This window comes from Arachis stenosperma, chromosome 3 (genome assembly GCF_014773155.1).
Source record: "Arachis stenosperma cultivar V10309 chromosome 3, arast.V10309.gnm1.PFL2, whole genome shotgun sequence".
Lineage (NCBI taxonomy): Eukaryota > Viridiplantae > Streptophyta > Magnoliopsida > Fabales > Fabaceae > Arachis > Arachis stenosperma.
The window spans coordinates 161122164-161138625 of NC_080379.1; the positions used below are offsets into that span (position 1 = coordinate 161122164).

The 16462-nt window shown below is 39.2% G+C and overlaps 1 protein-coding gene across 1 annotated transcript; it reads left to right on the plus strand.

Moving 5' to 3' along the window:
* Positions 1–4986: 4986 nt before the first annotated feature.
* On the plus strand, positions 4987–6933 carry LOC130967112 (uncharacterized). Its single transcript, XM_057891934.1, has one exon. The coding sequence runs from the start codon at positions 4987–4989 to the stop codon at positions 6931–6933; it is 1947 nt and encodes a 648-aa protein (XP_057747917.1).
* The last annotated feature ends 9529 nt before the right edge of the window (positions 6934–16462 follow it).

A 16462-nucleotide genomic window follows, 5' to 3' on the forward strand; every position in this document is an offset into this window, starting at 1 on the left:
TTTTAATATCAATTAAATATCAAAATATCTTTATTATTTTTCTAAAGAATACATCATATTTTATATATATTGGTGTCCCCGTGTCTTATAAGATTTTAAAATTTGTGTATCGACATATCCCGTGTCATGTCGTGTGCTGTGTTCGTGTCAGAATCCATGCATCATAATTCATAGTAGTGAACTAATAAATTATCATAATTGATTGGTATTACGGTTGTTAAAAGGCTAAAAATATTATTTATATATTAAAATTGGTCACTAACATCAACTATTAATTTATTTGTGTATAAATATATATGTGATTTAATTTATTTTTAATATATATTTATATTTTAATATGTATTTTATATTTATAGTTGATTTTGATGGCTAATTTTAGTGCATACGTAGCATAGTTATTAAAAGAAAATCAGAAATTACTTTTGTAATACTATATATTTACACTAATATTTAAATATAAACAATTAAACATTTAAACCACGTTTAACTATATAAGAATCTAACGCAATAAAATTTATCGTCAAACATAATACCTAAATATCCTAACTTTAGAAGTTTAGATTACTCCTACAGACTTTTCTCAACCTATGATGAATAAGTGGTTGTTAAGTTAAAATTCTTAACCCCAAAATATTTAAAGATTGATTGTTTTAGAGTTTGATATAGTATTAGTTTAAAAAATTCAATCTTTTTTTTTTTTTAAATTGCATAATATATATTTGTACAAAAATGGTATAATTTTAGTGACTTTTTTAACACCCTTACATACGTGATAAATCTTAAAAAAAAAAAAAAAAGAGTTATATGTGATGGGAGGTAACACAGTGATTACTGATTACTATGCATGCAAGAGAGAAAGAGATGTAAAAGTAAAATAAGATTCTAGGGTCTGTGAGTGTGGGGGGTGCCCGTGAAATTTGCTGAGCATTTGACAGGACAAACATACGACGAATATTAGGATTGCCTCACTTCTTCTTTCATCCTTCTCATATATGCTACTTTTGCCTCTCATTCTTGTACCACCTTCTCTTTATTTCTTTGTTTATTGGGTTAAGCTTGTTAATGAGTAATATATAGTATTAACTCATCAACAACAACTACTGTTAAAGAAGCAAAAGTAAGAAGACAAATTTTAGATTTTTAATGTACTTTGATTATTCCCTCCGTCACATAATATATTTTCATTTTTTTTAGAGTTTTAAGATATTTTTTTATTTGCGATATTTAAAAAGTAATATTTTTTCTTTTATTGATTCCCCAATGTGAATATGTTGCTTGGTAATCGAGATCAAAGTGGCGATCAACATTTGTGGATGTTCCGAGGGGTTATTTATAAGAGACTACAATGTTTAAATTAGTAAAAACTTTAAACATATTTTTAGTAGATTGAATTTTGAATATGTTACGGCCTGGTCCAGGCCACTTGCGGGTCAACTCGACCCACTGATGACCCGACCCGAACGGTCGGGCACATACAACTCACTACGCGATCCTGACACGCGTCCCTGACAGCTCTCCACTGCAGCTGTGAGGAAGCTTCGAGAAAGGTAGTCCTGTCCTTGCAGGGCCCACCTCTGACGCGGTATAAATGGGGAAGGACCTGCCCTTCCCCCAAGGTACGTCACACTTTCCACCTAACCTATCCCCCGCCTGCACACTAGCTGACTAGAGCGTCGGAGTGTCTTTGCAGGTGGCACCCCCTCTCCCTTCCACAACGAGAGCTCGACTACCCGGCAGATCCGAACCCAGCACGATCGCGATTGAAGCGTTCTCACCCCCTCAAATAACCACCCGAATTGTCCGGTAACCGACGACCGACATTGGCGCCGTCTGTGGGGACTCGCCTAAATGGACGTCGTGCCGGGGCCCGGAGACCAAGACCGGGGAGCCGGAGTAGAAGGGGCAGCCTCCGTCGCTTCACTAAGAGGACGGCGAAGGTCCCCCCGACAACGCACTGAACCACACACGAGGGCACGACCCTTCGGGGGAACGGGCGGCGACAGCTCTATAATAATGCAGGAGCTACGCCACAGGGTCCAGAACCTGGAACGACAACTGGCCGACCAGGAGCACGACCGACGAACCACCGATCCCAGCTACTCCCCATCTCCTGAAAGCCAAGAGAGAGACTCCCACTGAAGCCGTCTACGGCGCGCCTCCGCATCCCGAACGGAAGCGGAGAGCACTCGTGAAGAGTCACCCATCCCGAGAAGACGAAATGACACAATCATCTACTCCCGAGGCAAGGAAACGCGCCACACGCGACGAGGTCACGAAAGTGGGGAAGGAAGGTCCGAGAGGACACGGCAACCCGTGATAATGGGCGCCACCCTGTTCCATCGATCCATCCTCGAAGTCCGGTTGCCGAAGCACTTCGACAAACCGACGGACATGAGGTACGATGGAACTCAAGACCCTCTGGAACACCTCACGGCCTTCGAAGCAAGGATGAATCTGGAGGGAGTAGGGGACGAGGTGAGGTGCCGAGCCTTCCCGGTGACCCTGGCAGGACCCGCGATCAGATGGTTTAACGGCCTCCCGCAAGGGTCCATCTATGGGTTTTCGGACATCAGACGTGCCTTCCTGGCCTAGTTTACAACACGAATAGCAAAGGCAAAGCACCCGATCAACCTTCTGGGGATAACCCAGAGACAGGGAGAGTCGACCAGAAAATACCTGGATCGGTTCAACGAATGCTTGGAAATCGATGGCCTAACCGATTCGGTGGCCAGCCTTTGTCTGACGAACGGCCTCCTCAACGAGAACTTTCGAAAACACCTTACCACGAAACCAGTTTGGACGATGCACGAGATCCAAACGGTAGCCAAGGAGTACATAAATGAAGAGGAAGTCAGCCAAGTCGTGGCTGCCAATAAACGGCAGTCCGGCTACAACCAGCCCAGGCAACAAGGTAATGGAGAAAGACTAAAAGAACAAGCCAGGGAAGGAGCGCCAAGCAGGGCATCCAGGCCATTCCCCCGGGTCGGGAAATTCACCAACTACACTCCGCTCACTCTTCCCATCATGGAAGTTTATCAGCAAATCGCCGAGAAAGGAATCCTGCTGAAGCCCCGACCACTCAAGGACCGTACGGGAGGAAACAAGAACCTCTATTGTGACTATCACAAAGGCCATGGTCACCAAACACAAGACTGCTTTGACCTGAAGGATGCACTAGAACAAGCGATAAGGGAGGGTAAGCTAGCAGAATTCTCCCATCTTATCAGGGAGCCGAGGAGGCACCATCGCGACCAAGACGAAGAAGGCAAAATCCGTTCGGCGAAGCGGCGACAAGAGCTAGAAGACAGAGATCACGGCCTCACCGTGATAAACGTAGTGACGGCCAAAAACGCCGCGCCAAGGTCACGATCGGCGCACAAAAAAGACGCTAAGGTCTTGGCGGTCTCCTCCTCGTTGGTGCGAAACTCCAAGAAGCCCCCCTCCATTTCTTTCGGCCCGGAAGACCAATGGTTCGACGACGCCCCTGAAAACCCACCCATGGTCATCACGGCCAGAGTGGGAACCGGTCTCGTCAAACGAATCCTCGTCGACACGGGGGCAGACTCGAATATCATGTTCCGCAACGTATTTGACGCACTGGGACTAAGGGACGCTGACCTGACGACTCACCAGCACGGGGTCATTGGATTGGGCGACCACTTCATCAAACCTGATGGAGTGATATCCCTGCCGGTCTCAGTGGGACAGACTCAAGGCCGAAGATCGGCGATGGCCGAGTTCGTGATCCTTCGAGATTCCACCGCCTACAATATCATCTTGGGAAGGAAAACCATTAACGATGTTGAAGCGATAATCAACACGAAGCTGCTAGTCATGAAGTTCGTTACCGATGATGGATCTATAGGGTCCATAAGAGGAGACCTCGAGACGGCAGTCGCTTGCGACAATGCCAGCCTCTCCCTAAGGAAGAAATCCAAAGAGGCGTCCGGCGTGTTCCTAGCTGACTTGGACGCCAGAGTAGACGACAAACCCAGACCGAAACCAGAGAGGGACCTGGAAAAATTTATGAACGGCGACATAGAGGAAAAATTCACGTTTGTCAACAAGAATCTCCCGCATGAGTTGAAGGAGCCCTTGGTCGAAATGATCAGGGCCAATAGGGATTTGTTTGCCTGGACACCAGCCGACATGCCGGGAATAGACCCCAGAGTTATGTCACACCATCTGGCCGTCAAGTTGGAAGCACGCCCGATAGCCCAACGAAGGAGAAAGATGTCACGGGAGAGGGCAGAGGAGGTGGCCAGGCAGACGGCCAGCCTCCTAGAAGCAGGCTTCATACGAGAAGTCGATTACTCGACATGGCTCTCGAATGTAGTCCTAGTAAAAAAGCACAGCGGCAAATGGAGAATGTGCGTAGACTACTCCGACCTTAACAAGGCATGCCCTAAAGATTGTTTCCCCCTCCCTAACATAGACGCACTCGTCGACGCTGCGGCGGGCTACCGCTACCTGAGCTTCATGGACACCTACTCCGGCTACAACCAGATACCGATGCACCGTCCAGACGAGGACAAGACAGCGTTCATAACGCCGGAGGGAACCTTCTGTTATAAGGTGATGCCATTCGGCCTAAAAAACGCATGGGCAACATACCAAAGACTGATGAACAAGATATTCCACGACCTCATAGGCAAGACAGTGGAGGTCTATGTAGACGACATCCTCGCGAAACCAACGCGACCCGACAACCTCCTGAATGATCTGGAAAATGTATTCGCGTCCCTCCGACAACATGGCATGAGGCTCAACCCCCTCAAATGTGCTTTCGCCATGGAAGCCGGAAAGTTCCTAGGATTCATGATAACCCAAAGAGGGGTAGAAGCCAATCCAGAAAAATGCCAAGCGATACTCCAGATGAAGAGCCCAGGTTGCATCAAGGACGTCCAGAGATTGGCAGGGTGACTAACCTCGTTATCCCGTTTTCTCGGAGCTTCGGCAACAAAGGCCCTGCCCTTCTTTAACCTCATGAAGAAAGGGATAGCATTCGAGTGGACGCCCGCATGCGAGGAAGCCTTTAGGCACTTCAAGGAAATTCTAGCGGCCCCTCCCGTGCTCAGGAAGCCAAAGGACGGGGAGCCGTTATATCTATACCTCGCCATAACAGGAGAGGCCCTGGCCGCGGTTCTAGTGCGAGAAGAAAGGAGGGCTCAACAACCAGTCTATTTCCTGAGCAGAGCCCTACAAGGGGCAGAATTAAGGTACAGCAAACTGGAAAAGCTAGCTCTAGCACTCTTGACCTCCTCACGGAGGTTAAAGCAATACTTCCAAGGTCACCAGGTTGTCGTAAGAACGGACCAGGGAATCCGACAAGTACTTCAAAAACCCGATTTGGCGGGAAGGATGATGACTTGGTCCATTGAACTTTCCCAATACGACATACGATACGAACCCCGGCAAGCCATCAAGGCGCAAGCAATGGCAGATTTCCTAGTAGAAGTAACGGGAGATCCAACCGAAGAAACGAGCACACGGTGGAAGCTCCACGTGGACGGAGCCTCCAACCAGACGTCCGGGGGCGCCGGGATCATTCTGGAAAGCCCGTCTGGGGTTGTATACGAGCAGTCGATCAAATTCGAATTCCCCGTCTCAAACAACCAAGCAGAATACGAAGCCCTCATAGGGGGCTTAGCCCTAGCAATAGAAGTCGGAGCGACGAGGCTGGAGATATGCAGCGATTCACAAGTCGTCACCTCCCAAGTAAACGGGAGCTATCAAACCAGAGACTCATTATTACAAAAGTACTTGGAAAAGGTCAAGGATTTGAGCCAAAAGTTTGAAGAGGTTACCATCCACCACGTGCCCAGAGAAAGGAACACATGGGCAGACCTCCTATCAAAGCTGGCCAGCACCAAGCCGGGAGAGGGCAACCGATCTCTCATCCAAGGCATGATGAGAGAGCCGGCAGTCACTCTGCACTTGTCAAGGCTAGGCCCCTCATGGATGGACCCCATCACCAGCTTCTTAGAAAACGGCAAACTTTCCGACGATGAAAAGGACGCCACAAAACTGAGAAGGGAATCGGCAAAGTACGCGATCATCCAGGGACAGCTATTCAAGAAAGGACTCAACCAACCCCTACTGAAATGCCTACATCCCGACCAGACGAACTACGTCCTTAGGGAAGTCCACGAGGGTTGCTGTGGACATCACATAGGGGGCAAAGCTTTAGCGAGAAAATTAATCCGAGCTGGGTACTATTGGCCATCAATGATGGCAGACTCCAGAGAGTTCGTCAAAAAATGCGTCAAGTGTCAAGAAAACGCCAACTTCCACAGGGCACCGGCCTCGGAGCTAAGCCTACTAACGTCCTCCCGGCCATTCTCACAATGGGGAGTCGATCTCTTGGGTCTCTTCCCAGTTGGTCCTGGACAAGTCAAGTACATCATAGTCGCCATTGACTATTACACCAAATGGATAGAAGCCGAGCCGCTAGCCAGCATATCTTCATCCAATTGCAGGAAATTCATGTGGAGGCAGGTGATAACGCGGTTTGGGATCCCAGAGATCGTTATCTCGGACAACGGCATACAGTTTACCGACAAGAAGTTCACGGAGTTCCTCACCGGCCTGGGTATAAGGCAAAAGTTCTCCTCGGTAGAGCACCCCCAAACAAACGGACAAGTGGAGTCCGCAAACAAGATTATCTTGCTAGGACTCAAGAAGCGACTGGATAATAAAAAAGGTGCTTGGGCCGATGAGCTTGCCTCGGTCCTCTGGTCTTACCGGACAACCGAACAGTCCTCCACCAAGGAGACCCCTTTCCGACTGACATATGGGTTAGATGCGGTAATACACGTGGAAGTCGGAGAACCGAGTCCACGACTACTCTTGAAGGGAGTGGAGGAAGCCGTGGAGAAGGACCTGATAGACGAAGCCAGAGAAATGGCCCACTTGACAGAAACAGCGCTGTAACAAAGAATGGCCTTGCGCTACAACACCAAAGTGCTCAAAAGAGAGTTTGAACCGAACGATCTCGTCCTAAGGCGTAACGATATCGGCTTGCCGACCCCAGGGGCGGGCAAGCTGGCGGCAAATTGGGAAGGCCCCTATAGAGTCAAAGAAGTGATGGGTAAAGGCGCCTTCAAGTTAGAAAGGCTCGATGGCAGGGAAGTCCCAAGAACATGGAACGCGAACAACTTGAGAAGATTCTACTCCTAGCGCATGAGGCGACATGTCGACCAAACGAGCTAAGTAGCTAATTCATGGACTTGTACTTTTCGTTATGGTCTATGGGCCTTTTATGCAATTACCGAATAAGATATACTTGTGCAAACTCTCTCTTTTTTTTTCTCGTTGTTGTTCTGTTCGTTTTTTCTGGACAACCCACTACGCAAGCGAATTCATCACAACTCAACGACAATGCGCAGCCCCGGGACTGATCACCCCAGGAGCCCATCAACTACCACAATAGCAAAACGGCTACACAAAAAAGCCACGACCCGGCCCAGCCGGAATATCATCAACACGGCAGAACGAACGACAGCTACAAGCCAATAACGGTTAATATAAACGATAACACGACCAGGCAAATAAGAAAATATTAACTACGATAAAACGGGCAAGCAACCCAAAGAGTCAATTGTTCACCAAAGCCAAAACAAAACGGCTAAACCAAAAGTTTTATACAGAAAAAGAGAATTCACTTCTTGGGTACGTCAACAATTTTGCCATCCTTGATCACCTTGAAGACACCAATCGCCGACATGTCAAAGTCAGGAGCAAGAACTTTGACCTGAGCTTTAAGGGCCTCCTCGGTTGCCAGGATCGCACCCTTCCCCTGCTTGACGACATCTTTATACTTTGTTTTTAACGCTGCCAGCTCAGCTTCCACAGCTTGCTTCTCCTTCTCCATCTCGGCCACCCGTTTCTGCGCCGCGCCGACCTGACTCTCTAAAGCCATTTCGCGCTCAACAAGACGTGAAACCGTGGCGTCCGACTCTTCCAACTTCTTCTTAGCGGTAATGACCTTCTTCTCGGTAGCAGTAGCTTTCTTCTCGGCGGTGTCAAGCTTCTCTTTAGATTGGGTCAGCTGCCTCCGGAGAGTTTCAACTTCACTTTTAAGCTCATTATTAGCCTTCCCAGCAGATTCCAACCTCCTACGAAGGGATTCCATCCCGGACAGTTCGAACTCAGCTTTCTGAGCTATCACTGTGCAACGCATGAGGGTACGATACATCCACCTCGCTTGCCCGGCAAGGAATGACTCATGAAAATGCTCTTCAGTACCAGGAATCAGCTGAGAATCTATAAAGTTTTCGGCGTCGAAATTCCTCTCCATGACAGTAAGAACCCCCTCAGGACTGGAGGACATCTCCCTTTTCCTTTTGAGGCTAGGGACCTCCTCCACCTCGTCATCGGCATCAGGGTTAGACGTCGAACCCCCAGTGCTGACCACCTCGCGGAAGGGGGAAACGTGAACCACCTTGTCACCTTCAATCGAGGCACCCTGAGCCGGGGTGCCGGTCTCGTCGACCACAGCCCCTTGCTCGGAAGCGGCCTTGTCCTCCGGGGGAGTAGCAGATTTCTCAGCAGCAGATTTCTCATTACCTCCCTCGTCGTCACTCGCACACAGGAAGGTTTGGAACAAGTTAGGGAGACCCGTTATCTCGGCAGACATTCCCACTGTAAAAAGAAAAAGAAGTCGGTCTGTCACAATGAGTTATTAGGAAAAGCAAGAAGCTAAGAGACAAAACAAGCAAAGACTTCTCACAAATATAGTTACGACCGGCCTCCCGATCACCCATGAGGAGGTGAGGATTCACGTGATTCCTCCCAAAGACTGCCATCAACACATCGGCAATCTTTTTGTCCACCGCAGACATGCCCTTATAGGATACTTTAACAAAGGCGTTGGACCCTGCCCCGAAGCTCCAATAGGTCGGGATAAGGCGTGCCCCCTCCAACGACAACCAAAAGGGATGACGACCTTTGACAGGGCGGACCTTGAAATATTTATCCTTAAATCCGTGATAGGAGTCCTCAAACAAACAAAAAATCCTCTGACCTTGGGCAGACCGGAAGGACATGAACCCCTTTTTATGTTTCCCTTCCTTCGAAGGGTTTGTAAGATTGAAAAAGAAAAGAAAGACATCTACAGACACCGGCAGCTCGAGATATTCACAAACCATCTCGAAACAGCGGATTGAAGCCCAGCTGTTCGGATGCAACTGTGACGGCACCACGGAAACCCGACTTAGAAGCGCCATTTGGATTGTAGAGTATTTTTTTAATGTCCTAAGTCATTAGGATATTACAAATTTTTACGAATTTATAATATATGGTGATTCGAATCACCATATAATTTAGGAGTACTATAAAAATTTGTAATATATGATTGACTTAGATCATTATAGAAATACTCCACATAGTCGATAATAATTTAGATCTTAAAGAAAAAATATTTTTATCATGTATTTACCTAAATCACTAGAATATTACAAACTTTTATAGTACTCATAACATTTTTTAAGCCATTTTTTAAAATTTTTTTATATTAGAATAAAATATATTTTTAATTGTTTTGTATGGAATAAAATATTTTCTTTCATTTCTAAATTATTATTGACTACATAGAGTATTTTATTTAAAATTTGGGTACATAGATGTATTTACCTAAGTTATTAGAACATTACAAATTTGTATAGTAGTCCTAACATTTTTTAAGTCATTTTTTTAAATGTTTTGCATAGGATAAAATATTTTTTGTAGTATAATTTAAATAAATTTATTAAAAAATATTCATGAGCTATTAAAAATGGACAAAAGAGTATTGTATGGAATTCGAATTGATAGATCACAAATATTTTAAAGAAGTCTCGTAACTAAATATTTTGTTAATTTTTTTTAATGTATGAAATAAAATATATATTTTTTAATTTTTAAATTATTAATTTTTTTAATAAAATTTTTTTAATAAATTATTAATTTTTTAACAGCATAGAAATTACTATGTGTGTAATTCGAACCAAGCTGGTTCGAATTAGTGTGTGCGTGTGTGTTGTGTATAATTCGAACCTATTTGGTTTGAATTAGTGTGTGCATGTGTTTGTGTATAATTCGAACCTATTTGGTTCGAATTATGTAGAAATGAAGTTCGAATCAAGTTGGTTCGAACTACATATAAATGTGCATTGGTAGATTCACGAAGGCAGATTTTGGTTTGGCGAATTTGTGTAAAATTTTGATCCTCTTAATTTATTATTGTGATTTACCCTATTTTTTATTAATATTTATATTTTAAAGTTAATGAATTTATTGACTTCATTTAAAACATAAATCTCAATAAACGGTTAGAAAACAAAAATGAAAACCACTCACATAAAAAGATGTTTAAAACGTCTTTTTTTAATAATTCAAATTTAATCTATATAATCGATTAAACTGTGTTATTTTTATTAAAATTAGACCAAATAAATCGATTTGACCGAAGAATCGATAAACACAAATCTTGAACCGATCTAAATTAATATTTTTTATAAAAATGACTACAATCCTCCTATTATAGAAAATAACTTTATATATATATATATATATATATATATATATATATATATATATATATATATAATAAGAGTATTTTAGTCATTTTTTATAATAAGAGTATTATAGTTATTTTCTATCTAAAAAAATATTAATTTAGATCGGTTCAAGATTTGATTTATCGATTTTTCAATTAAATCGGTTTGTTTGGTCTAATTTTGACAAAAATAACACAATTTGATCGATTATAGATGTTAAATTTTAATTATTAAAAAATATCTTTAAAAAAAGACGTTTTAAGTGTCTTTATGTGAGTGACTCCTAACAAAAATGATATAGTATGATTTATTCATATAATGATAGCATATACTGCAAAACATCTGAAAATATATTTGTTACTTATTTCATAGACTGCGCTTATGAAATAAACTTTTCTTTAATTTTATAGTCTCTGACTGCAAAATTAGCTAATAATATATAAAAAGGAGATGAATGAATTTTTTATTCAAATATAAAAAAGCCTAATCATAAACCCACGATAAAAAAAAAAAAAAAAACATAAGAAAATGAGAATAATGTGTGACGCAATTATCAGGATAGATTGAGGAGAGCATGCTTCCCTTATTCTAAATAGTTACTAATTGATCTACATTTATACCGATATGTCTGTTGTAATTGTTAGTTTTCTTCAACTTCTTATTATTTTTCATATTTATATTTCTATAAAATTTCCATAATTATTAAATATGATTTTATTAAATGTGAGAACGGGTAATAATTTCAAGATGACTTTAATGAGGAATCAAATTTGGTATTAGATTATAAAGATCTTTTACGCACAATCTTTAATCACTAAATTATGGTTGATTTTAAACTTTTATACAGTATAAAATATATGTATAAATACGGCTCTAGCAGCAAAAAGTGATTGATAAGGCACTAGTGTACACGGTAGCATTACATAGTTATATTACGTTACATACATAAATATACATGTATTGTGCATGCTTAGCAGATGACAATAGCCAATAGATAAATAGAATAATAACAGTTATGACGTATATACTAAAATCAATTACTAAAATTAATTATTAATATAAAATATATATTAAAAATAAATTACACAATATATATTTATATATAAATATATAATAATTTATTTTATTGACTAATTTTAGTATATAAATAATATTTTTAAAATAATAAATAGATTAAGAGAGACATGGGACTGAATTTGCGCGCCAAGTTTTTCGGGGGGAAAAACACAGCGTTAGAATTTGGCGCCAAATATTTAGGTGTTGGGATCAACTACGTTCCCAATTTATTCCCTTCATCCTAAAGTCTCCTAGGCAATACAAAGCACCTTTTTCTTTTGGCCACCCCTTTTTCAAGATGCCATTTATACTTTATACTATAGGGTATTAAATTTGTTGGTTTCTTCTTTGGTTTTTTCTATTATTTTATTTTCTCTGTTGTCAACTCATTCTTCTTTTTTCTTTTTTTTTTTCTTAAAGGGTTTAGAATTTATGTATAGATTCAATGTATATAAGGCGTTTTAGTAGGATCACTCAAAGGTTACAGAATATTTATAGGATCACTTATAATAAAATAATGGTCCATCTTATTAATAAAGAGGACTCGGCTCACGTTTTGATGAGAATGCATTGCTCCATCCATTACAACTTATTACAAGTTTTTTTTTTTTTTTTTCTATTCACCAATAATCGCCACGCACTAATGATTGAAGGTGCTGAATCTCTCCACGATGTTTTGTCCCTAATCCTCATAAAATTTGTGATAAAAGCTTTTTAAAGCTCTAAATTTAAGGACATTGATGCGAGCTAAGCTACTGCTCCTTATCTATTCATTTGTAAAGTTTCCCGCTATTTATAATTTTATATAGTTTAGAATTTTACGAGATAGATATAGCACATAAAGTGTGATGAAAATATTTTAAAAAATATATATCGGGAGACACACCAATTTTTATTAAAAACATAAAACGCTTTAAATTTATAAAAACTAGATCTAGTTATATTTGGATTCGAGAGTCTATATTTAAAGAATAGTGAAAACTAAATAAATGTCAATTTCACTTTTAAGATATCCATTCTAAAATTTTTAAGAATTAATGAGATGAAAATAAAAATTAGAATGATACTACACGTACAAGTGTGTTTATGGCTAAGTTTAACTAACTACACAAATCCTAAAAAAAAAACACGCATGCATGTGTTATCGTTTTTTTTTCCGTGTTTTTTCAGCATTTTTTTGTTGGAGAACATACAAATTTATCGAAAGAGCACATTAATTTTTATACATAGCAAAACTTTTATTAATATGGCATAAAATTTTTACATATAATACATACTTTTTTATCCATGGTACATAAATTTTTGTACATAAGACAAAAATTTGTGCTAAGGATATAATTTGTTGTTTGGACAAGTCAATGTTTTGAACATGTAGCGTGTAAAAATTGTTGTGCTATGCATAAAAAATTGTGTTGTGTGTCAATTATTTTGTGCTATATACCAAAATTTTTATACTGTATGTAATTGTTAGCTAGGTGTCAATATTTTAAATATGTAGTTCTTTAAAAATATTTGTGCTATGCACTAAAATTTATGTGTTGTATATTAATATTTTTGTACTGTGTGTATTTTGTTGGTTGAGTGTCAATGTGCAAGATATGTGATCATTGAAAATTTTTTGTGTTAGTGCATCAAAATTTATGTGCTGTGAATCAAAATTTCTGTGCATCTTTTGAACATAATAGGAGAAGAAGAAAATGACATCGAACGATGATGATGATAAATTGATAATGAAGGAGAATGAGAAGGAAAAAAAAAAAAGGAGAAGAAATCAAATAAAAAAACAGAAGAAGAAGACATTGAAGAAGAACAAGAGGACAAGAAAACGACGACGAAAATGACGATATTGTTGAAGAAGAAGATGACGATGATGATGACCACGACCACGATAATAAAGGAAGAGAAAAAAAAAGAAAGAGAAAAAGCGATAACAATGCATGTATACATATATTTGAAGAAGCGCACTATAACTTGGTTTAAAAAATTTTGGACGCCTAACTTTATTGTAAAAACTATTCATATATTAAATTAAAAGCATTTCATGAACAAGTGTAAGTGATAGGATCTTTTAATATAAAAATGTCATTTATTTTTTTTCAATTGATATTGTGTTAACAATTAAATCTTTTAAAAGATTAAATAGGTAGTTTAATAACAATGCTATGTTTTAGATTAGTGCTGGTAAGATAATGGTGGCGATTTTTGTATGTTCTCTCGCCTCTCTAAAGTTGATACACTCGCACATACTTGGTTAGTAATAGAGAAGGACAAAATAATTGGTGTGCTTTCTTTCTTTCTTTCTTTCTTTCTTTCTTTCTTTCTTTCTTTCTCACACAGTATTTCTAGCTTGAACACTCAGTCCATGTCGACTCCAAATGCTTCATATAGCCAACAAAACCAAGAACATAACAGAGGACGTTAAGAGTATTGACGTCATAAATTGGTCCAGATACAGGAATTCACTTTTCAGATGATTGTGGTGCTTGAGGAGGAAATAATTATTTTATTTTAAAGGACAAAAAGGATGAAGGGTTTATTTATGTTAATTACAAGTAGTTTATTGAAAATACTTTTACAATTTTATTATATATGCACTGCTAGCTACTTTTATAATTTCTCTAACCGTATAATATTTCCATCTCTATTTTCCCTTTTATCTTAATTGATAGCTTTTGTTTTTTATTTTTCATTTTTATTCATATATATAGGTTAAACAAATTATTGTTGGTACCAAGAAGGGTGGGGTGTAAACCCTGCAACATATATAATCAATTAATCATATTTATATTCAACTAATTTTGCTTGTTTCGTTTTCTTAGACACAGAGGTAAGCCTTGCTTATAATCCGGAGGGTTTTGGTAACTTGTACTCTAAAAACAAGTTAAGTATATCATAATTTTTTAATAAAAATTATTATAAAAATTAATTTTTTTTATTTCAATGCATTAAATACATTAAGCATTAAAAAATTTCTATTATCATATTTTTAAAATATGCTCTTAAAACATAAATGAGTTAAATCTTAAATAAGAATATAAGTTTTTCGGGCGGCGCCACCAAAAATAAGATTTACGCTAAAACATTCTCATTCAAGATATTTAGATTAATCGAAGAACTCCTACTGTTAATCATCTTTTATCCGCTGATGATTCTATATCTTTTTGCAAGGCTAACCCTCAATCTTGTGATCATATTTTAAAACTTTTAGAGACTTATAAAGAGTTTAGCGGTCAAAAAGTTAATTTAGATAAATTAGTTGTCTTTTTTAGTAATAATACTCCTGCTGATATCCGAATCTCTCTTGCTAATCAGCTGCATATTAGACACATAGGAGTTTAAGACAAGTATCTTGGGCTGATTAAAGAGAAAGTTAGGAAGAAAGTGCAAGCGTGGAAAAGACGCCTTTTGTCATCGGCTGGAAGACATATACTTATCAAGGCAGTGGGAGAAGCAATGCCTATTTATTCTTTATGTTGTTTCAAGCTCCCAGATACTCTTATTAAAGAGATTCACAGTATTTTAGCTCAATTTTGGTGGGGTCAGAAGGGTTCAGAACGGAAAATGGCTTGGGTTAGCTAGAATACTATGACGAGAGCTAAAAAAGAAGGTGGTTTAGAGTTTAAAGATTTAGGAGCTCAGAACCTAGCTCTATTGGCAAAATAGTGTTGGAGAATAGTCAAATAACCTTAATCTTTACCATCCAGAATGCTCAGAGAAAAATATTTTAGATACAGTAATGTAATGCAAGCTAAGATGGAAATATTACCTTCTTGGGGGTGGCGGAGTGTTCTTGAGGGTCGAAAAGTGATACAGAAGGGTCTCAGCTGGAAAGTTGGAACCGGTAATAATATCAAAATTTTTGGAAATCCTTGAGTTTTTCCTCCATATCTATACTATGTTCTCCCTTCTGACGCTAATTCTATACCAACTCAGCCTCTATTTGGGGTCCGTGATTTGATGCTACTTGGCAAAATATAGAACCAAAATTGAATTGAATATAATTTTTTAGAAGCGATGAGACGACAAATTTTTGCAACTAATATTAGTGATGGAGAAGATGAGATCATTCGGTCTTTTAATAAGAATGTAAAATATCATGTGTCTTCAGGATACTAAATAGCTTATCTTTTCCATCATTTATCTATAGACCTATGCCCTGAATTAATGAGAAATAAGGAATTATGGCGTGACCTATGGAAGATGGGTCTTTTTCCAAAAATTCAATTTTTCTCATGGAGATTCCTTCACGGTTCAATACCAGTAATGCAAGCCCTCCACCATCATATAACCTCTATCCATCCTATGTGCCAGCGCTGCAACAGAAAAAAAGCCTATAAATCATTATTTTTTTTATGCTCAATTTCAAAAGAAACATGGAAAAAATATAATTTACAGAAGATTTTTGATGCTGGAGAAAAGGATCACTTTTATCAAGCTTGGAACCACCTCAAATTGTTTTTCCAGTTAAGAGTTAATGGTGCTCAACTCCTCCATCTTGCGGTTATTGTGTGCTGGTGCATGGTGCTCAACTCCTCCATCTTGCGACTATTGTGTGCTGGTGCATCTGAAATGTTCGTAATCGCCGTGTATTTGAGAAGGACTCTTCATCATCGGATTCTATCATCTGCATTAAAGTTTCTCCAAAAACTTGCTGCTATCCCACATTGAAGTGCTATTTCTTTTTCTAAATTAAATCTTTCTTACTCTTTTGAGTTTATTTGGGAAAACCCCAATTCTATTTGTATTAGCTCAATAGTTGGACCTTTTTTGCAATTTTATTCATTGTTTTTTTTACAATTCTATTCGTAATGAATAAAATTCTTTGTTTTTAGAAAAATAAAAAATAATTATACAACTCCATTAACTAA